Below are 23,541 nucleotides of genomic sequence, written 5' to 3'. Positions count from 1 at the left end.
CTGAAATCATATACCTGCTGATTATAATTTTTCAGAGTTTGAGTGCAGTGCATCTTTCTTATCTTAATTCAGTAGTGTAATGTTACCATTTGAAATACTGTTGGGTATGTGAACCATCTCCAGAGGACCAGCTTGTTTGATAACAGAGATTTGTGCTCTGCTGGATTAGGAAGTGGCAGTATGTGATGCTTTTTAGACAGCTGCAAGAAGTCCCACACATCTATGCTGAGATCACAACGTTCTAAGCTCCTATATACAGACCTGAGAACAAAAAAGTGCTAGTAGGTGTTAGTCATCTCATCCTAAAGTATACATCTAAAACAGCTCAGATGTACTGCATCCTAGAAATGCCTATTACTTTTCATTCCTTGATTTATTTATATTGAAGGAGTTTAGGCATCTAGCTCACATGTACTTCACAGACACAAAAGTCAGATAATTATAATTCCACCCTGGATAGAATACCTGATAAACAGAAGAGATATCCTGCTGTTTCCTAATCATAAGATCTTTACTTAAAAACTGTAAGACTGCAAAGAAAGACAGAGACCAAACGTAGCTGTGGAGGCTGATGTACCTTTGATATGGATAGTGCGCAGCTCATTAATTGGCTGATATTTGGCCTGCTGAGTGAGTAATGTGATAAAAATCCTGTGGCATTGCAGTGCTTAATACATCTGATTTTATTGTGGACAACTTGAATAAAATAGGCTTGTACTAGAACAAAGACATCTTGTATTTGGATATTTCTGCTAGATAACATCTGTGAAGATTTATTTTTACTTATAGAGTTATTAGATAAAGATCAAGTGACTGTGACTGAATATTTGATAACACATATATATGAGTGAACTTAGATCAATCATTAGCATACAGTACCCAGAGTTTACTTTCAGGTTATTGATAGAAAATGAAGCTAATTAATGAATATAATACTTGTTTCATGAAAGAGGGGAAAAAAAAGGTGATAAATATAACTCTTCTGGGGTGGTTTCTGAGTAGATTTTATATTCATATTCTTTCTGATAAACTGGGGTTTGGGATATATGAGAGGAACTGTGTTTTTCAGACAAGCCCTGATTCTTTTGTGCAAGGTAGTTGCTGATAATATTTGTGTATTCTTTGTACATGCAACCACACATTTCCATGAGTAGTTAGATAATTTTATTTTTTGTAAGCCAATGAGGCAGCAAACCAAAATAAACAAAAGAAACCAAACCAAACAAAAAAAACAAACAAATAAACAAACAAACAAAAAAACACCAAAAAACAACAACAACAAAAACAAAAAACAAAACAAAACAAAAAACCACATTGTTAAACAATTGAATCTCATCCTGTGAGATGGCTCAGTGGTAGAATTGCTGCTTGCAGCACCGGTGGCCTGGGGTTCGAATCCCCCCTGTGGTGCAGGGGGTAGAAGTGCCGCTTCGCTACACAGAGGGCTTGAAACCCGGGAGTTAGACTCGATGATCTCTAAGGTCCCTTCCAACTCGCACAATACTGTGATAATGTGATTAGTTTATGAAGAAGTTTGGAAAATAATATGCCATGTCCTTCTCCTTTCTAGGTCTCCTACGTAAAAGCTATTGACATCTGGATGGCTGTGTGCCTTCTCTTTGTCTTTGCTGCATTGCTGGAATATGCAGCAGTCAACTTTGTTTCACGGCAGCACAAGGAGTTTCTGAGACTTCGAAGAAGGCAAAGAAGACAAAACAAGGTATAGTTGCCCTTTACTCAAGGTGCCCAACTTTACACTGACCACATATTTGACATACAGGTTGATTTCTCTCCTCAGTTCTTGTCCTTGATGAATAGTGTCATTATAATGTTGCCTTTCTTTGTGATTTACTCTTTGAGAAGGAGCTGAAAATTATCTGCCAGCTTTACTTACAGTTCACAAAGATATCAATAAATGTCAATAGACTGTTCATTGATTCCAATAATTTTATTCTCTTCTTAAAATTGCTGAAGGAGCTGTAACTTTATTCATATATTTATTAGCTATTTGGGCTAGACTGACCTCAGATTTTCTTCTAATCCCCAAATATTGCTATTTCATGGCACCAACTAACAGATAAGGAACAGCTAGACACAGTGATATAGACAGCATACTAACATTTTTATTTCTCTGAATTCATCCAAAAATGCTAACACAAGCATATGCTTAAGAGTTGTCTTTTCTGGTGTCTTTTCTTGCTAAAATTGGAAATTCTTTAACATAGTTCCCTGTAGGTGTGGTCAGCAGTTCTGCCCTCACTTCTAAACCAGCAATGAGCGGTGAATTTCCCTGCTGAAACCAGTTAAACATGACCACTGGGAAAAAGAAAAGGATTAAGGCAATTTTGCATGTCATTACTGATATTAACTTCAGTTTTTTTAACAAGAGAATGTTTTGTATTATGATTATATAATTTTATACCAGAAATTGAAATGTAGAAGAAAGGCTTTTCTTAAGTGTAGATGTCAGTCTGGAAGTATTTTTGGGAAGTCTGTTAATCTTTCCTGATTTCTTATTTGTTAAATGAAAAGGCAAGAATAGATATGAAACTGAATTTTAGTCAATTTATGATCAATTCCCACAACTGTAGCATCAACACTCTTCCTGTATTTGTTCCACTGGAACTCAGTATCAGCAGAAACATTTTGGTTTGCTTCTCCACAGAAACAATTGCTAGGCAAAGTAAATATTCACTTGAACCACATGTGAGTTTCAAGTAGCTAATAATGGTTTCCTTACTTGAGGAATAACAAGAATGGCATAGGGCATTTGTGTTTTGACAGGTCTGTCTAATAATTATTCTGTAGCTGATGGAATATTTGATGGATGCTCTGGGAAGCAATCCAGTACTGTGCTGTGGTTTAATGCTGTTGTCAGATGAATTGAGATTCTCATTCAGATTCTGAGAGGGAATAGAAATGCTTTCTTGTCTGTAGGCACACATAGCAGATACACTGCCACCAGAAACCTTTGTTTCCAGTTGCAACAGCAGAAGATGCTGTATGGAGTCTGTAATTTCAGTTTGGGGTATAATGTCTTCTTCAAAGGTGAACTAGTTGCTGAGAAGCCTCTACTGGTAAGTAATAGTATGGCAGTGATGTCACTTGAAAATAATGATAATGTGATTTTGATTATGGAAGTAGTCATTCACTTGCTGTCAGAATGGTTATTATGGTGACTATCAAGGGAAAGGTACTTGAAACACAATCATCTGAAGAAACCACTCAAGACAGTCAGTTGATTATACACAAAATGGACAGTTTCCTAATTAAGCACTGCATAACACACTTTTGATGTAAGATACACTTACCCATTTGCACAGGGTTTCTATTATTTTTCCTATGATTCTGGTTGCACAAATTTCAAAACAGGGAATGATGATGCTGAGGCTACATCTTTTTGAAGAATTTTCTGCATTTCTTTACTTAAGTTTGTATTTCATGATTTTATCTGTTTTGCCTTGAAAGTGGTTCACTTTGTTTTTGCATGATGGTCTTCTCTAACTGAGCCATTCTTCTCTTTGCGTGTTATGTATGTGTTGTTGTGTTGCCATTTTGCTGTTCTTATTCTTGCTGCTGCTATGTATGCTGACACTCTGGGGACAGGCACAGACTATGACTGTTGGGAATGAAAGCGTCGATTCCGTGAGGCGCATGAATGGCTTGCAGAGAAAAGAGTCATCAGCTTACAGGACAGTGAATCAGATCGGCAATTCAAGTTTGAGGGTAAAACTGTAGTGAGAAAGAGAAAGCAAGAGAAAGCTTTAGTATGTGCAATGATGTCATAAATCAGCAGAATGTATGATTTTCATGACATCACTAGTAGCCTCTTGCACTCTCTTTGCAAAACGTCCCCACAAAATATGGAGTACTGTCCCCAGCACGAACAGCAGTTCCATGTTGCATGTTCTTGTGGCCCTTCCTTATGGTTGCTGTTTTCCATGGCTGGAATGTGCTGTTCCTTCTCCAAACCTAAGCAAAGTGTACGTGTATTCTGTACCCTGGCCCTGTACACATATTTGGGGGGGATGGGAGTTAGGGGATCGAGCATGGTGCAGCAGCATAGGAAGTGCTTTGATATAGAAAATCCCACACTGTGTCATCTTTCAGATGACTGCATCCCAACCAAACTAGGTACATTGAATGAAATGCATGGTATTTATTCCTGAACTGTCAACCTGCGGTGTTCCTTCTTGTCATGTTCTAAACTTTGTCTAGTGGAGTATGAAGAGGAAAAAAAAAAAAAAAAAAAAAAAAAAAAAAGTGTATTTCACTGGTTTCTTTCTACTTGTTTTGAGAAGAGCCACGGGGCTGAAATTCTGTACACAGGATGATGTGTACTAGATCTGAAGCAATATGATAGCAGCTGATAGATCCAGATTACGAGTGAGTTGTGGAAGTAATAAAATCAGTGATGGAGAGAGAAACAAGCTTAGTGTTCAGCTCATTGCTTGCTACTGGTGGCTGAGAAATGAAATCCATTTGTTCAAATAGAAGAGGACTAGAATTTAAATTTTTCAGTACCTGGTTTTCCAAAACAAAAACATCATTGCTCAAATAGCTTTTGAGCTGTATTAGGCCTCTTATTTTGATTAAGGTCTGTAAATTTACGTGATTATAAGATGTAGATGATTTTAGTGGATTTTGTTCACTGCTAGGAGAATTACTGGCTTTTAAAATCAAAGCAAATAACACAGATCCTGTTACACTGCAAAATTATGTTAGAGTGTTTGCAGCACAATAAATCATTCACTTAAAGAGCAACAATAGCAAACAGTAGAAGAGTGTCTTCATTTATTTCTGCATTCTTTCTACTGTAGAAATAATCACATTTGCCTGTATACAAAAATGAACATAGGCATGAAAGTTTTAGGGATATAACCAATATTACTATGCTGCCACTGGAAAGCTGGTGTCATAACTCTACAAAAACAGTCCAAAGACTCACTGATTAGTCACATAGTGTTAGCAGTCCATCTAGGTTCATTAAAAACCCAGCTACTCTCTGCCTGCAGAAAACTGGCAGAAATGTCTCTTCTGCTTCTTAATATTGCACACACATCCAGAACTACACAAAAAGGGACCACATCTCTGTAGTATTTTTTCTGCAAAATCCTGAGAGCTGAAGATGTGCTGGAGTTGATTTCCCCTAGAGAACTCCCACCATGAAAGCGATTTGCTCTAGTGAGGTGGAGGTTTCTGAAGCAGTGCTGTTATAGCTGAAACTTAGTACTTTTCTGCTCAAGAGAAGGACACTTTTATCTGCAGAGGGGAATATAGACTGTGGTCACACAAGAAACCTCACAAGCAGGGTGTGTGGCTCCCTGAGTTATTGCTCACTGAGCTAAGGGCTTATGGAGAATGCAAACCTAGAAGTCACAGGCGAATGACTGTGGCATAGTCAAGAAGAGACAGAGGAGAAGGGGGGTGGTTTAGTACTTACGCTGCATTATTCAGAGCTAGTTGAAGAAACGGAAACCAAGCCATGCCAGGTCAAGATTCCTGGATTAAGTAGATTGATCCTCAAAACTGTTTGTAGTTTTGTAGGCCTACATCCCTTCTTTCATTATTGTTACTTCTGTGTTGTGTTCCTCATAGTAGTGTGACCTCCAGAGCGTTGTATGAAAGCAGAAGAAATATGAGACTGTCAGAAGTCAGGAAGGTTAATGCTTCTCTGGGAAAGTTTAGGTTGCACTGCTGACTGTCCAAAACTTTTAATTACAGCTGAACAATTGATCCATCCACATGTTAGAAACAACTGAACTGCTGTCCAGTTCAGGACCTGTTGCCACCTTTTGTAAGGAATGAATCTCCGTATCCTCAGCCCTTCAACCAGGCTGCATTCTCCACAAGGTTTCTTTTCTGTAGGAGAAAATACTTAATGCTTGTCCTAAAGATCTGTGTAGTCTTCCTGCTCACAATGAAATGCACTCAGCAGTAGCCTTATCTCACTGCTGAGAGAAATTGTTGTTTATTTGCTGTACAATATGATATTACTTTTTGTATAGGGAGAGTACAGACTGCAAAAGCCACGAGTCTGATGACATGGAGGATGTAATACAGTTGCATTATATTGAAGTTTGCTTAGTGCCAGATTACCTGAAGGAAAACAACTTCTTTTTACAATATTATTTGTAATAATCACAGAAGATTAGGTTGTTTTTCAAAATGATGGGTTTCCAGTGAAGCAGAGCTCTGTTTATGTAGGCTCAATCATCTCTTTTGGAAAACAGTAATTATTATGTTATATGATCAGTAGTCAAAATGAGTCACAGTACACTAGTATTCATACCAGTGTCTCAAAGATGACTTCCTAAATTACACCATGACCAAGAGTAGGGGTGAAGTTTGGGAGTGTTAGTGTTAAAAGCAGTACTTGGCAGCTTGAACAAAAATTGTGCAGCTGGAGGCTGTGAGAGAATTTAATCTCATGTGTAGGGAACACGAAGCAATACAAATAACAGTGCTGCAACCAGGGGGGCTCAGATGCATGCAGATTAGCAGAGGGAGGCACAAATGGTGTTTTCAAATGACAGAGCTGGGACTTAGACTCAGTGATTACAGCAGCAAACGATAGCTATACTAAGCGAAGGAGGTAGCACCTGGCCAAAGAGTCAAGAGAACTGCCAATCTCTGGATAGAGCTGCCATGGGCAGGCAGGTACCCACCAAAAAAAATGCTACCACATCAAGGTGATCAAATATTTCCATCTTCAAAAGGGAGAAGAAATGCATATTGAACAATTGCTATTTTCAAAAGCTTTCTGCTGTTTTAATCGCACCAAAATCCCTCTGTCAGAAACTCAGATGATTTTCTATTTCCTAGACCTGTCAGCTAAAAAAATCACAACCTGCCTTTGCTTTTAAAATACTTGGTACTACTGTCCCCAATGGAAATTTTTGTCTGCTAGCATCTGTGTGTACAGCACTCGGTGGGATAACGTGCAGGGCGTGTGTTATGTAAGATGCCGCATCATGTGAATAATGGAAGTGCTCAAGGAAAGCCCTCCTTGCTGAGCTATTTTTGGTGCACACAGAGTGAGCTCTAACACATGAGCTTCATTGTGAAAAATAGGATTCTGAGCCTGAATGGCTTTTTCTCTCTCTGACATCTTGCTTACTTAGCGGATAAAAGAGTGGGTAGTTTCTGCTGTAGATAAACACCCTCAAGATATTCAAGTTACTTTTCTTTCTCTGGGGCAATTGCATTAGCACTTTCATGTAAATGCGCAGAAAAAAAAATAAAGAAAGAAATCCAGCAGAAGGTTAAGAAACCAAAATGATAACTTCTCTTGTAGAAATAATATGTACAACTGCACAGAACCAGTTAAATAATAGGCACAGTACATTTAAACATGTTGCAGTGTCACCTTGCAGATTCATCTGAATGTCCTTGTTTGCCTTTTTACTGCGAGCATGAATAGGCTAGCAATGGCCCTAGTTAACATCAGTCTAAGTATCTTTATTATTTATTGAATGGAATTGCCGCAGAGAGTTCAAACATTTAAACAAAAGCATCGTTTTGAACTAGAAGAACACCTTAATAGAAATCCCTAGGCTAGCTCTAGGCATGAGCCAAAAGACTCACATAACAGCGAGTCCTAAAATGAAAAGTAATCTGTAGGGAAAGAAGGTGTTCAGCCATGGGGTGGAATCTGCTGTGTAATCAGCATAACAGACTAATCTTACTGGAAATGCAGATTTTCCAAGTAAAAAAACAAGCATAGACAAAGAGGCAAAGTGGAATGGAGAAGTAGTTTGTTTGTTTGTAAGGGAATGTTCATAAGTGTTGTGAAAAATGGAATTCAAGTATTTCTTACAATAGTGTAGGAGGAGGGAAGCTAGGAAAAATCACAATAAACAAGTATTTGTGATTAATGAGTAATGCACCTTCAGATGATGTATGACGATGAACTGTGTTGTGTTGGTTTTTTTCTTCTTCACTTGAAACTAAGACATAGAGGAAAAGGACAGTCATATTTTCAAGGAAAGAGCTCTGAGACCCTATTGGATCTCAGATATAGGGTGCATTAAGCATTCTATAATTAAAGGCAGGCTATAGCTAGTGGACACCAGATCAGTGGAGAACAAATGATGGGGAGTTAATAAGACTGCAAAATGGTGAACCTTAGTATCCACTGAAATGATCAGAATGGGGCAACACAGAGTATCCTCTGGGAGAAGGGGAAAGATAATTACACTGGAGGCACCAGATGCTACTCCAAAACAGCAGCCAGGACATCACGCACCATAAAGACTTACACTGACCAGCCTGAAAGTACATGATTCTTTATTATTAAGATATAAGTAGGATGTAAGGGTCAGAGAACTAAGTTCAAAGAGGCTGCAGAATAATAAAGTCACAAGATTTCAGATCTGGAACTATGAAATAGCTTTATACTGTGCCACCTGGGACAGATAAGACTGGAGAAGCCTGTGAGTGTACCTGATAGAGTTTTATTGTTTGCTCAGTAGTGTTCCTCTTGCTTTAGAAGCTCCAAGTCCTCTCTTGTAGCTACCCAGCATGCAATGGCTGAAAAGATCAGGTTGGAACTGACAAGCCTTGGGGACTGAAGTTTGCAATTCACTGGAGTGAGTTTGTCCTGGTAGTTACTCAAGAACAGCAGGAAATACGCCAGAAATGAACTCTGCAGTTTTCCAGCTCATGAAAGGTACTCCCCAGCTGGGTGCAAATGTCTCATTTTTTATTATACCTAGGGGAGAGTGCAAACCGAAAATAGGGCAGAGGAAACTAAAGAGCCAGGAATCAGTGTTCTTATTTTTAATGCTTTAAAGCAACAAGAAGTGTTTTGTTTTTGTTTTTGTTTTTAAGAACCACCTGACATAGGCACAAACTTGTGTTTTCTGGTTTACTATAGATACAGCGATTCTTTGATTGAATCTGATCTGGACTACCTTATTTCATGAAAAGTTCAGTGAAAAAAATAATGTTGAAAAATCATTTAATGATCAAAACTGAAGACTGAAGGAGTACACGTAACTTGAAATGTCCCTTCCTGAGACTCCATAAAGCAGTAAAAAAAACATCGTAGTCCCAAGATTTTGGTCATAAAAAGAGGTTTGTCAACAGGGAGTCAAGGTTTGTCCTATGTTGGCTACTTTGTTAAACCCACATAGGTAGCTTATATTTAGTCTTTCCCTGCCCAGAAGCTGGAACAAACAAGGCGCTAATCTCAGGGTTTCTCACTGAAGGTATGGTTAGTTCTGAGGGGAAGGTAAAAATATCAGGGAGGGGAACAACTTCTGATCCCATGCTGATCACAGTGCTTTATATCAGTTCTGAATTCCATCCTATGTTTTATATTCAACTGAAGAGAATTTCAACATGAATAAATACAAATTAGTGCTTCTGCAATAGAATGAAAGGGTCATACTTTTAGAGCCAAATGTAATATTGGCTAAGAATATCGACATTGCTGTATTTCCAACCTAACTTGCTACCGTGCTTGCTCTGTGCATCTCCAGAGCATAACACACCAGTTGCATCAAATTACATGGTAAATTGGTGAGATGGGCAAGTGTTCAGTAGGATCCATGAAACGCATATTTACATCTGACCCAATTAATCCTATTCTCCACTGGGGATAGAAGCTGCTATTTGAATGTAATTAATTGTGAAGCTTTCTGTAATGATGTTGTCCAAATGACATTGTGCAAAACCAAATTGTATTAAATAGACTGTTGAAACCTCATGCTGTTTCAAGGTCTGAAAATCTTAATGGGTTCCAGTAAAATCCAGTTTTCATAGTACATCTAAAAAAGAGGCGTTGAAGTATACTGTTTCTCTGTCTCTCACACTCACTCTTATTTTTTCCTTTTTTAACTGGAATGTAATTCCTTTTTAAAGGTAATAATCATTGCTTATAGCAAACTGATTGGTCAGAGACAGCTACTGACATTTTTAGTTTGATGTAATGATCAGAGATTTTAATTTCACTTGACCCACTGATAGAGAAAAATGTTCTTTAGTGTAAACATGGCTATCTGTATTTGGGTAATTCTCAAAAAGGGTTTTTTGTTGTTGTTGCTTGTTTTCTATTGTCTTTCCAGTAACACAAATCTCTCATCTTACAGAAAAGAAGTAATTGTCGAACTAGGAGTGGGTGGTAGAAAATGAGATTTTCTTTTGCTACTGCACAAGGAAGGGTCTAGAAAGAGATACAGTGGAAGGTTCAAGTAGTCTGAGTGCTTGCTCTCTTCCCAAAATCCTCATTTATTTCAAACCAGATGCATTTGAAAAGTCTTCGCCAAGTCTTGCCACAGATTACTAAGAATTTACCCATTTCCATTCTCTGTAACTGGGATGTTCTCATGGCATTTCAGAGCTAGCAAAGCCCTTGTTCTGCCCACCCAACACTTCTTTATTTTCAAGATCAGTACCAAGTAGATGTTCCTGGTGTTCTCATTGGTAAGCTCAGTTTTCCTGTGTTTGGCTTTGTCTGGCATACTAAGTGCCGGAGTGTTTTTAGCTCTTACATTAACAGATTAGAAAGGTCAGAAAAGGCTGCTGTGATTACCTAAAAGTGTGGACCAACAGAAGTCCAGAATTATAGCTTTGAATTTCTGCCTCAAGCCTGGAACTTCTATTTGAGGGGCTGCATAGCTCTCTGTGTCATTAAACTTCTGTGTGTGTAATTTTGAAAACACAGAAACACCATGTGTTCATTTGTACATACACATATATAATCCACTTGCTTAAGTGCAGCTATTCTGCCACTATGCCAAGGTTTTAATTTCTCCATGATATCATGATACAAATCCAAAGGAGGCAGGAATTCTTTATTTTCACCTCACTCCCTTTGCTTTGCTGTTCGCAAAGTTTTCTGAAGTGATCTTTTCTGCTAGTAATGTGGAAGTGCTCTGCCTGTAACCAACTTGTTTGTTTTCTGTTCAGCCTTCCCATGCTGGCTGGTGATGGAGACTTGCCTTCAGGTGCTCTGTAATCTTCATCTGGCAAACAAATAGCTAATTAAGAGTGGAGATCACAAACTGTGTTCATTAGGGATTATCTGAGTTCCGCAACTGTGAGCTCTTAAACTTCATTCAGGAAAGCAAGTTTTGTGTTTCCTTCTCAGCCTCACATTGCTAGCTGCACTGAGGTAGTCCTGATGTTCTCTGGCACAAACACTCCAAGACTGTCTACTTTCTGTTAACTTACCCTAGCTTTCTTTATCACAGGCAAAAGCTGTACAATAGATATGACTGAAAAAAACTAAAGTTTGGCCACGTTCATGGTGTTGAGGTCCAATACTATTGAGGTCTAATACTATTGTTTTAACTGTTATGCACCTAATTACATTAATTGCGTTGTATATTTATGATACCATTGTAATTGCATATGCAATGACCGTGCTAACAATGCATAAGTGTTCCACCCAAACTAACAGGCTGATGACCCTACCACTGTCATAAGGCATCCCATGTGACACTCAGGCAGCATTCTTGTGATTGCAGATATTTATACCAAAGAGTGGGTACTCAAGTCTTCAGAGAATGACTTTCTACACTGGCTTATAAAATTTTCTGCTCCATCAATAAGCTGTATCAGTACTTTCTGTAGCCTTCCTGAGGCTTTCACAGAATAAAACTGCCTTCCTTCAAGTTTTGCAGGTTCTTGTCCTATCTTTTACAGAGCGACAATGGCAAATTAGGCAGCTATTCAACTGCTGTTTTTTATTAGACCATAAAGTCCGATAATACTCTAGCAAACAGGTCCTTCCACAGGCATTGTGTATGTAAGTGCTTGTGTCTAAAGGGAAAAAGCAGAGGTGTCATAACATACTTTAGATATTATTCTCCCTTTCATTGTGATTCCTGCACAGGTCACTGGATCTCATTTGTGCCTGTCTACCTGATAATAGCCAGTTTTCCCCAGGCTCTGGTATGTCCTGTCATGCCTAGGCTTCAGCTTGCCTGAATTTATTCATTCTAGTTCTCTCTCTGTGCCTCTTATTGTGCTTCTCACTCTAGCCAGGATGTCTCACCAGCAGTACTAGTAATGATTTCCCAAACAAAACTAACGTGAATTTGTTGTTTCTTAATTTTTTTCCTTTGCTACTTCCCTTTTTTTTTGTTTTGTTTTGTTTTGTTTTGTTTTGTTTCAAAATTATCATACCATACAGCTTGCTTTTTGCTTGTTTGTTTGTGTTGTGTTTTGATTTACTTCCCAGCCCTGGCCTACCAAAGTTAGCTTAGTTGCTCACCTGACCCAGTTTTCAAATCTGCTTTTTGGCTTTTCAGCCCAGTCAATGTGTACTTCATTGTAGCACTTGCTTTCAGCTTACCCTTCTAACTTGGCAATAGTCAAGCCTCTCACCATGTCATAAAAATCTGTTTTCTGAGCGAGGAAAGGGTAGAAATGATAGATCTTTATTACACATGAGGGTGCTCTTTAGCAAACTGCTGCTTCTCTTCACTGTGGCAAGATCCATCCAGAGATGATATGACCACATAAAGGCACCTTGTGTTAGAACGTGGCTCTGTCTAATGCAGGGCTTTTTCTGTGATTGTTGCTAAAGGAGGAGGCCCTAAGGTCAATGCGGAAGGAGGTCATATCTTCAGTACATCTTCCTGGGCCCTAGTACTTTGCAACTCAAGTTCTTTCTAAGCCAGAGGAGGTATTTTTGTGATGAGTAGCCTTTACTATTTTTGGATAGAGCAGTCAGTTCAATTGTGATGATTTATGAATTATTAAAACAGTTCTTGTAAACTTGCTATGAGTTGTTAGTGTTAGCTCCTCAGCATTTGTGCAACCAGGAGTCCATGTGGTCATTGGAACAGCCAGGATTGTGTGGAATGAAAAGGGTACTGTCACTAGATAAATATCTTTTTTGAGGTTAATGAAGAAATAGAAATAACCAAAGCAACATATTGGAAAAAAGGAAATAGGATGACTAATGGTTTTGCAAATTGCAATGCAAATTCACAGGATACGATTGGTATTTGTAATGAACAAAGTAATGTGAGTTTGGTGACTGTGACTGTAAGGAGAGTGGAGCTGAAAGAAAAAGGAGTGCTAGTTATGTGATGCATATTCTATATTCACATTTTCTTTCCTGCTCTGATGTATTCTTGTTCGTAAAACAATACAAACGAGCAAGAACGATTTTAGCATACTTGAGGGATTCAGCATAAGCCCTAGTTCATCTGGCCATTCCACTTTTCTCAGATGGCGGATGGTGAGCTATCAGAGGTCCTTAGTCCTTCCAAGGATGGAAGAAAATACAATGGGGAAAAACAGAGTTAAGGTTTCTCGATATTAAAAAATATATATCATGAAACACTAAGTCACTTCTGCTGTACCATGCCTTTATCTTTTATGTTGGCTTCAGATCCTACAGAAAAGCAAATCGATTAGCCAGTTGTGATTCTTTTTTTCTTTTCTTTTTTTCTTTTTTTCTTTTATATTTTTGAGCACTGTCATTTTGTTCCTTATTTTAGGGATGTCCTAGATTTCTCTGTCATGACCTACAGTGAAGTTAGTTCTGTATTTGCCACTAATGGGCTGGTCTTTTATTATTCTGCCCTTACTGTTACCTGTGCTGGATACTCACATTGTGGAGATATTAATGTACTTTTTCATAGGAACCACGTAGGAGTGTTAGAGAGAATAATAAAAATTCCAAGGAGGGCAGTTTTTGCAGGCATAGAAAACGATGTCTTGCTCTCTAACTGTAAATAAAGACTCTTTTTTTCCCCGACTTTGCACAAAGGATGTATTTCCCAAAATACACGAGAGCTCATTTAAGGTGCTCTGGCTCTTTTATTACTTCTATATACTGGAGTTTGGGATTGCTTTTGTTGTCTGTCTCTTATTTGTTCTTTGACCTTTGATCATTTTCCCTTCTGGTTTATACTGTGTTATCTTGTTGTAGAAATAACCTGTTAGAATTTTTTTTACTGACAAATGTGGACCAATGTTTGTCACCCTCCTTTCTTCAGTTACTTCTTCCCCCTTTTTTTATGGTGAGTTATCCTATGGGTATTTGTATAGCTTCAGTTGAATATCTGACTTGTAGCATGATATGATATTTTCATTTCTGAATTTGATGTTAACAGTTGCAATTTCCCAAATATTTTTCCCACACCATGTGATACTAACAGATAACTTCACTGCACATGGCATCTCAGCCAGTGCTCTCCGTCTCACTTTTCCCCTGTCACAGTGGTGCATTCTTTGCTGCCTAACTCAGCTCTCATGAGTCTGTCAAATACCTCCTTCAGCTATGAAACATGAACTAGCTTACCTGTGGAGAGGTACTATCCATCAGAGTGGAAGTAGAAAGAAAGTTTTTGGGGTGTAGCATTCCTGGCCTCTTGTGCAAGATCTGGGTTGCCTTTGCCAGAGATAGATGCCTGTAATCTCAAGGTGGGTCACTCCAGATTTACTGGCAGGACATGGTGCAACGTGAATGTTGGCCTTTCCCTCCCCACATGTCTACCCTTCTTGTCTTCCCTGTGGAAGTCAAGATGTCTTAGGAACTGGTACCAGATTTATATGAACACGGGGATCTTTTCTGCCAGTAGCATTTGAAGTAAAGAGGCTTAGACTTTAGCATCTTTGCATGTTCAAAGCATTACAATGTAGAAATAGCTGTGTGGGCTTGCCAGTTATTGATTCCTCTTCTATTGTTTAACTACACACACAAAATTGTAAGATGGCAGAGAACCCAAGCAAGAGGGGTCCTTGAGGGCCAGCTGGCACAGCCACCACCAGGCAGGATGCTGGGAGATTTACAGTGGCTGAAAATATTAATCAGTGCTTTTAAATAGTTCCTTCTGTAATGTGCCCAATACATCAGGCAGGAGTTTAAAAGAGATTTGTGAGGGATTGTTCCTCAGGGAGACTGTGAGCTGAATTATATCTCTTGGTGAATGTGCTGACCTGTAACTGAGTATTTCTGATTTACACCCTGTAATACTCTTTGACTCACAAGCTCTCCTGGAACAAAGGTCAGTAAAAAAGACTCTGAACAATTATTTACCCTTCTGGACAGGAATAACAATAGGTTCTTTCTGTCCCCAAGGCTCTGCAGTTCCCCTTCCCTCATCAGCAGCACAGCTGCAGATATGCTGCTGAAATACAGCTACACAAGTTCATATGTTGTAACGTGTGCTGATCTCCTGCTGAGCTGCCTATTCTCCGAGCCTCTGCTCTCATCCTTTCCTATTCCAGAGAACTGCCCTTCATCCTACAGGCATTTTAGAAGTCAGACCTAATTATAAGATCTGCCTGGACTGAAAAAACAATTTTTCAACACACTCATGAAGAGCCAAAATTAGCCCAGTACTTCTTTTGAGATATATAAAACTAATAGATGTGTGATACAGTCTAAAAACAACGTGTCTGTGCAATTAGTTCAGTGATCAGACTCTTAAAAACTGTGGTAGAAGAGAAGAGCTCTGGATTAAGATGCACAGTGTTTTCCTTTATTGAAGAGAAAAGCATGCAGAATTTTAATTACAATCAGGAGATTATATATTTACTGCAAGTACTCATGTGAATCGCTAACAGGTTTTGACAGGGAAGGACCACACAAGCCAAGACTTGAAAATGGCAGGTAGGAATACAGCAAGTGTTTCATTTGGGGCACTGCAAGAGAACACGCATCTGAGATGAATATGTGACAAGAGGGGAGTATTGGATTTCTGCATGAGGAAGTGACAAGGCAGACAACAGCAGCTATATATTATCTGTGATGGTGGAAAGATCACATCATTTGCAACCTTTGAAGCAAGAGCAAAACCGAACGCAACATCATCTTGTAATGATCTAAGAGAAAGCTGTCTCTCTTTTTTTTCTTCCTGGTTATATATAGCTGTTAGAGAGGGCCCCGCTGAGCAGAAAATGAAACATATGATCAAGGGCAGTCCAGTGAGTCAATTTACTAATCCCATAGATTATTATGCCAAGTACATTGTATCAGCATCATGAACAGTAACAAAGCCTTGTTTATTTCTTCGCCTGTAAATTAAAATGAAGATGTGATTGGAATTGTCACACCTCTGATGTATGAGGCAGATTCTCTTAATCATCCAAAACAAATAGCCTTATTTTTTATACCGATGTTTATTTTAGGAGCTCTTCCAAGATTGGCAAGCTGAAACCATCTATTTAAATGCAGCAAAGACATTTAAAATATCCACTAGACAGATTTCCCCTCAGGTGCTTCAGTGGTCTCATTCTTTGAAATATTTTCTTCCCTCAGATCCAGAGAGGGGTAACTCAGCCCTTCATCTGATGATGAGATATCATTCAGCACAGTGTCACACAGAGACATTACATATGAGCAAGCTCCTGGATCTTCAGTAAACCATCCTACCTCAGTGCTGATGGAGACTTGTAGAAACCTCAGATGGCCATTGAACAGAGTGTGCATAGCCCAGCCCTCTGTCTTCCCATGCTTCAGTGTTACAGTAGCCAAGTTTGAGGAGCAAGATGTTTCCAGTGTTGGCGCAGACTCACTGGTCTTGTTCTACTATTTTTGTTTCTTTCCAGATTATGGGGAGAACGTGTATTGTAGATATGTTTATGATATTGCAAGAGAGGGTTGTATTTTCTATAAAACCAAATTGAATGACAGCTGAAGAGAAGGTATTTTCTTGTATTACAAAATTCCCTCTCCACAGGAGAGGTTCATTTTAATATATTATTTGAAATAGAACTAAAATACATTGTTCTTCTATTTTCCTGGTGTCCAGACTCCAGATGGAAGCCTGAACAAGTTTTAGTCTGTCATATATTCTCAAAATGCATTGGAAGGGTAAGAAGCTAGTAGAAAGGTGTGCAAAATGGAGGTTGCAGCTTAAGAAATGCTCTGGTGAGAGCTCCTAGCTTTAAGTTGGAAAATATCAACCTTAGTTATGTGTGTTTCTCACTTATATATTCTTTTAGCCAATGCAAAAGGCATTAAAATACTAAATCAAGTAGGATGCACATATGCATTTATGCGTGCTCGTACCAACAGGCTGCTGCATGCGTATGTGTAATTCTGTGCTTGATGTAGCTGAAGAAAAACTACCTACCTCATTTTAAATGAAATCCTATTTTCTTTCAGTTGAATAAATTTTTCCAATGACCTTGTGGGATTTTGAGATTTATTACTAACCAGATGAGGAAAAACTGAACCATCTGTGTAAAGACTAGACTATCAAGTTGCTGTAGTATTGAATGCCATTGATGAGTGCTTTTTTTGCTGTGAATAAATAAATAATATCAGACCTTTGTAGAATAACCTCCAAAGAGGAAAAACAAGATGAAACTCTGAAAGTGGATTTGTGAAGCAAATTTCTAATATATTCATGCAGTCAAGATGTTTCTAGGATGCAACAATTTAATTTCAGTAACAAGGTCTGGAGTGCAGGTAGCTGGCAAGTGCTTTGTTTAACCCAGTCACGCTTCTGAGCTATGTGAAAACAGCTAGAGAAAGGCAGATTGAGATCTTGGCTAACAAGAACAAAATTATATGCAAATCCGGGATGGATAATTTGTGTAATGGAAGATAAGAAAAGAAAACCAACCCCCAAAACATTTATTATTAGGAGCTCATGCTAAGAACTGATAACTGGGAAAGGAAGGCATTGATTTATCAGTTGGTTTGTCTTCTCAGTGAAAAAAAAGAAAAAATAAAAATATAACAAAACTTATAAAACTTGCATGTGAACATTTCAAGATGATGCAGATATTCCTAACTAATTTTAGCTACAGAATTTAAATTATTAATACAATTTGCAATATTTAATTTGTTTTGTGTGGTATTTGCATAAATTAAATGCACAAAATCTGTCTGAGAAAGCACTGGCAATCCCTCCAAATGTTTGCTGCTGTTTGTGATGGTAGCAAAGAGCTCAAAGGACAGAATGTATCCAAACAGAAAGAAAAAAGGCCTCTTTCCTTGACTTTCCATGTCTTTCTCTTTTCCCCTTTCTGTTTCTATTTCCCTTACATTTTACTTTATTCCTTCCCATTACCCTTATCCACCTCATGCAGGGCTGCAGAAGGATTTTCTCCCTTTCCCCCCACTCATTTCTGTAGATGCTTCCCACTCTCAGCATGCACCAAGTGGGCTGCTGCTGCTGGCCCTCAGTCATGGGCACAGGTAGCAGCACTTTGTCCCTGACAGCAACCCAGGCAGGAAGGGCAGAGCACAGTGTCCCTGCAGCAAGCTGGGTTGAGAGCTGACCCTGTTTGCAAGTATTGGGAACTGGAGGAATAGAAAGCAAAGCCTGAAGAAGTTGCAGTGGCATTTTGTTCTGGAGGTTAACCTGCATAAATCAGATCACTTAAGAGTCATTTCTAGGCCTTGTGTTTTGTTGTTGTTGTTTTCCTTTTTTTTCTTAATTTCGGCTGTTCAATAAATAACACTGAGACGCTAAGGTCAGGACAGAGGGGTGCTCTAAAAAAGTAATTTAAGAAGTATTTCAGCTGAGGCAGACAGCAGTGAGAAATTTCCCAGAAGTGCAATAGAAACCATCATCTTCCCCCCAAAAAATTTAAATCTGCTTGGAGAAAAGCACCAGGAAAGCCTCAGGGAAGGTGGGCACTCAGGAACCCCCAGCCCACAACTGGGGGCTGTGAACTCATCTCTCCTGTGTGCTGTGGTAGGAAAAGCAATGGCTGCACAGTGCTTCTTTTCTTCCCCCTTTCCATCCAATAGTTCTCACACTATCCCTGACCCACAGTGCCCTGTTGCCCTCCCTCCTGTGCTTTGATGGGGACATCTCAGAGCTGGGTAAAATTTCAGAGCAGCCTTACATTTGAACACTGGCTTTGCAGTTTACTCAGCCTTGCTCATTGACAGGGTGACAAACTGGTTGCCCTGTATCCACAAGCCTTCTGGTCAAAGCAGATTATCCTAAAATCTAGGTCATTACTATGCATTTGTCTGATGTAAAACAGACTGATGTGACATTCCCACTGCTGAACCAGTCAGCCTTTGCTGTCATTAGAAGAGAACTGGCAGGAGAGCTAACTTAGAGCAGCCTTCAAATGCCACTGTCCTCAGAGGATTTAATATGCAGGCTGTACAACACAAAGCACTGAGTCTGAACACTGCCATTTAAAAGACAGGGAAACCGAGGCACAGTTTTTCTGTGTTAGGAATAGCTCTGCTCTTATTTAGGAACTGTAACTCTCTATTGCAGCATCTACAATGCTTTGTGAAACAGCAGTTCCTCTAATTCTCCCTCCCTTCCTCAAAATTAAAATATTAATCATATCATATATAAAACATGAAGTTGAATAAGAAATTTATATTAACTTCATTTACACAATTGAGAGAAACAAATCTTTCTTTACCAAAGAAGAAGGAAAAAAAATATATATATATATTTAATAATGAACTTATTAGCCTTACTAACTGTAGAATCTCGATTATTGAAGAATTTCTTGAAAAAACTTAAATACAACTTACAGATATTCCAAGACAGGAAAATATTTTTGCTCCACAACATGTTTAAGTTATGTTACTCTTTCAGCTGGATAATGTTTGGGGCGAAGCCACATTAACTACCATTTCATTATTCTATTAACAACAGTTCACTTGCTCTTCTTACAGAAAGAGAAAGTAAATCAGTCATGCTTCATAGATTCTTCTGCTGTTTATTGGAGATAGGAGGTATGATTAGGCCCAGTTTTCTAAAACAAACCTCAATTTGTCAATTGGAAACCTTTACTGAAGACAATGACCAATTTCTCTTCCATTACTTAAAATGATGCCAATTATTATAAAATGCCTATTTTACTTAGATTTTATAAGGCATAAGTATCCAAATGAGGGAAAAAAACAAACCTCGCTGAACAGGAAAAATAGATATTAAGAGAGATAGTAAAAGTGTTGCCACTGTGATAGCCACCATTACAGCACACAGAATGCTGATGGGGCAACATCACTCCACAGGATCAGCCAGGGGCCATTCATGTTCTTAATGAAACACATAGATGAATATTTAGGAAAAAAAGTTCTTAGGGAAAATTTTGGGCCCTGTTTGATCTGTACTTTTGGGCAGGATTGAGGTGAAAAAGTGACAGTTTTACATCACTTTCTGCTTCTCTGTAGCCTGGAGGAGGGGAAACAGCATCTGGCATAGTTGAACTGAGATCATGCAGTGTTAAGTAAGGAACAGACCAGAGAAATCTGTTGATGACATCTTTACTACCAAATGCCAGCAGAACTTGCTCCATCCTTATTTTCCCCGATATCCTCTAAGGAACTGCAGCACATAGGTTTGGTACATGAGAGTCATCTCTTCCTGCATCAGCAAGGGTTAGCCTCAAGGCACAACCATGTGAAGAGAAGAAAAATGACACTCAAAGTAGTACAAATTAGTGGAAATGCTGGACATTACAACACTAGTTCTGGCTACCAGTATATGACCAAGAGATGGAAGATCTGAATTCTAAACCATGTTATACAGGGAGAAAATTGATGGTTTCTGTTTCAGGATCCTTTCTCCAGAAGTGTCCAGGCATGGATGTTTAGAAAAGTTGTATTTAAAAATTCCTTTAAAAAATTGAGTAGGTCTTTTCTATTTTCTGAAAATAAGCAATTGAGGATGTAATTTTTCATGAACTAAGGTTACATATTCGATATCCACACATTACCATATATTTAATGAATCTGTGCTATTTTCCAGTTTTCATCCCCTGAAACATTTCACAAAATGATTTACGCGGGTAAATGAAAGATAGCTTCCTTCTGAGAAATAAATTCTCCCTTTCTCCTTCATTGTGTCATTTTGTTCCTATTTCCCATACAGGAGAGAAAGAAAATAAAAGAATTACCTCAACCTATTCATTTTCTCTACATTTATTAATTTTCACCATGATTTTATGACTTTTGTGATTATCCTCCATCTCTAAAACACAGTTTTTCTGTGCTGAAGAGATTTCAGCTACTTTGTATCTCCTCATGCATAAAAAGTCTTTTATCATTATTGCTGCTCCTCCTGGCACTTTGTCTAATTCTATTGTGTCTTTCCTGTTTTTGGATGGCCAGAAATACTCCTCATGTTTAGAAACTGGTCACAACATGAATGGATAAAGTGGCAAAGATTTTCTGATTTGTTCATTCGTTGTCCGACTTCCACTTAGTAGGGGACTAATGTTTTCAGTCACCTCTGTGGTAATTCCCACAGCAATCACCCAAGAAGGAACCAATTATGAGCATAGTACTATCTGTGTCTAAATAGGGTTTTTTGCAATGCACTTTAGCTGTCACTTTATCTACTACAATTTTGTTATGTAGTCACTTAGTATTAGATATCCTTCTGTTTGGTTCAGATTTGTCCATTCCTAATAGCCTTTTTCTCCAGCCTGCCTTCACTTGGGAACCTTTTCCTCAGATTATTTAAACATCTCTTTCATGTTTCTAGCCCTAGTGCAGATGCTTAGGAGAACCCCTCCAGAAAATTCCTCCTTATAAAACTGATCTTTTATTCCTAAACTCAGTTATTGCTTTTTAAATGATTAATCCATGAAAGAAATTTCCCTCTTGTCTCCTGACAACTTAGTTTTGTTAGAGCCTTCTGTGGGAAACAGAAAGGATTTGAAAACCCAGCCATGCATCTCAGTTGGACTATCTTCCTCCACATATGCACTGACTCCTGAGAACTGAATTCGTGTAAGCAGGACTGTCTTTGCAAAACTGTTCTCTTTTTGTAAGGTGCTGAGAGATGAGAGGCGTTAGAAAATCAAAAAGATGATTTAGGAACGAAGTCTCCAAAGTTATGTTGCTGTCTAATTTCTGTTGATTCCATTTTGCGTTCAAGTCTAAATTTATTGTGGTTTTCTAACTTTGTGCTTATGAATGCCAAAAGGAAATTTTCTCTGATATTTTCTAACCTACACCCAAAATTAATCTCCTACGCCCTTGAAACTTAATTAAACTGGGTAGTCATTTAAATTGTTTGCCCACCATATGTTGGAAAAAGAGTAGCAAAATTAAAAGAATAAATCACATCAGAGAGTAAATTAAATACACTGTTTGAAACCAGACTCTCTCTCATTTTCCTCATTGTTAAAATGAGTCAGTGTTAACAATAAGTATTTAAAAGTGGTCTGGACAAAGAACACTATATAGAAATTGGTGCATGCAAGGCAGAGAATTGGCTGATTGTCTAAACTATTTTTCCCATTCTTGATTGCTTTGGCCTGAATTTTTTGGTATGAATTACACTCTGGACATGATGGAGTAGAAATTAAAGATTTATAAATATTGAAGATGAATAAGAAAGCCATATAAAACCCTCTGATTTAGATGTTGTCTATCGTAAAGCTATGACAAGACAATCTAATGCCATCACATTGTAGATCAAATAAAATGATTAAATTTATAAAAGGAAATTAAAAAAATGGGGAAAACTAGATTCTCACTTGATGAAAATTGTTTAAAGGCAACATCCAAATATGTTCAGTATGACACCATAAGAAAATACACGTAACCCTATTTAGGAAAGTAGGTGGTATTGAAAATGTGTTTGTAGAAAGCATTTGGCCTGTTCCCAGGAAATGTTCTTAACTTTTCAGAGGATAATTATAAAATACTCAGGAATGTGAACATCTGAGAGAAAAACAGTAAAATAACCCTGTCATTGTACTATTTATTTATTTTCTGCTTTTCATCCAAGCTTGTGACTCTTTTCCCCGGGTCTTAATCAAGGGCAGATTGAGCTGTGGGTATGTATTATGCAAGACTACTTCACGTCCCTTTAAGGATTAAGTAAATCAATTTAATGGCAGGGGATTCTGCCACTCTGATTCCAGTGGCTTCTAACTACTCTTTAATTTTAGTTTCAAAGTCTGTAAAAACACAAATAACCTGAAAGCAAAGCAAGCAAGATCCTGTTTTGTTTAAAATGAATGCAAGTTGTATGTTTGAACTGATGACAACAAAGATGGAAATGTTTGCAATGTGTTTTTTTACGTTTACCAGTGACTAAGCCAGTGAAAAATACAAACAGAAGACTGTCTGCAGACGAAACTGTAGGATATGAGAGATTGTGGAAACTGAATATGGCCCTGGGAATGAAGAGTGATTCTGTAGCCATGTTAGAAAGTACCTGAGGTAGTATACCCAGTAGGTCACCTCGCCTCCAGGTGAAAGGAGGCTGTTACGGGAAAGTACCTGAGGTAAATTCTTCATCTCATAAACTAAGACATGAAATAAAGGGCTCTCTTTGTCAAAGAGACTAAACTTGGTAACCTATTTCCATAAATCCTCCCCGAAATCTTCTATATATGACAGAATACTGGAAGATACTCTGAAATGTCACATTATACCTTTGCAGTAATACAGAAGTGCCTTAAGTATAGTCTCTTCAACCATGTTTGTATTGCTAAAATAAAATCTCCACATGGCTAATGACCACAGTGTAGTGCTAAGCTTCAGTGGAGAAGTTATATTTTGGAGAAAAATGTCCATCTGGTCCACATCAGAGTGAGAAAACCTGTAAGGAGTCTTATGTGTTACTAGTACCAATTTTCTTTTGGCTGAGTAGAAACTCAGTACTATTCTCTTCATTA

The 23,541-nt window shown here is 38.3% G+C and overlaps 1 protein-coding gene across 4 annotated transcripts in view; it reads left to right on the top strand.

Moving 5' to 3' along the window:
* The window catches only part of GLRA2 (glycine receptor alpha 2), a 122,726-nt gene that overhangs the window by 95,305 nt on the left and 3,880 nt on the right, over nucleotides 1-23,541 (top strand). For all 4 annotated transcript variants that reach the window (XM_072353977.1, XM_072353995.1, XM_072354003.1 and 1 more), the window contains one exon: nucleotides 1,571-1,720. In XM_072353977.1, the coding sequence (XP_072210078.1) occupies nucleotides 1,571-1,720 (150 nt within the window). The remainder of the gene's footprint in view (nucleotides 1-1,570; nucleotides 1,721-23,541) is intronic.

This window comes from Excalfactoria chinensis, chromosome 1 (assembly GCF_039878825.1).
Source record: "Excalfactoria chinensis isolate bCotChi1 chromosome 1, bCotChi1.hap2, whole genome shotgun sequence".
Classification (NCBI taxonomy): domain Eukaryota; kingdom Metazoa; phylum Chordata; class Aves; order Galliformes; family Phasianidae; genus Excalfactoria; species Excalfactoria chinensis.
This window is presented reverse-complemented; position numbering and strand designations above follow the sequence as displayed.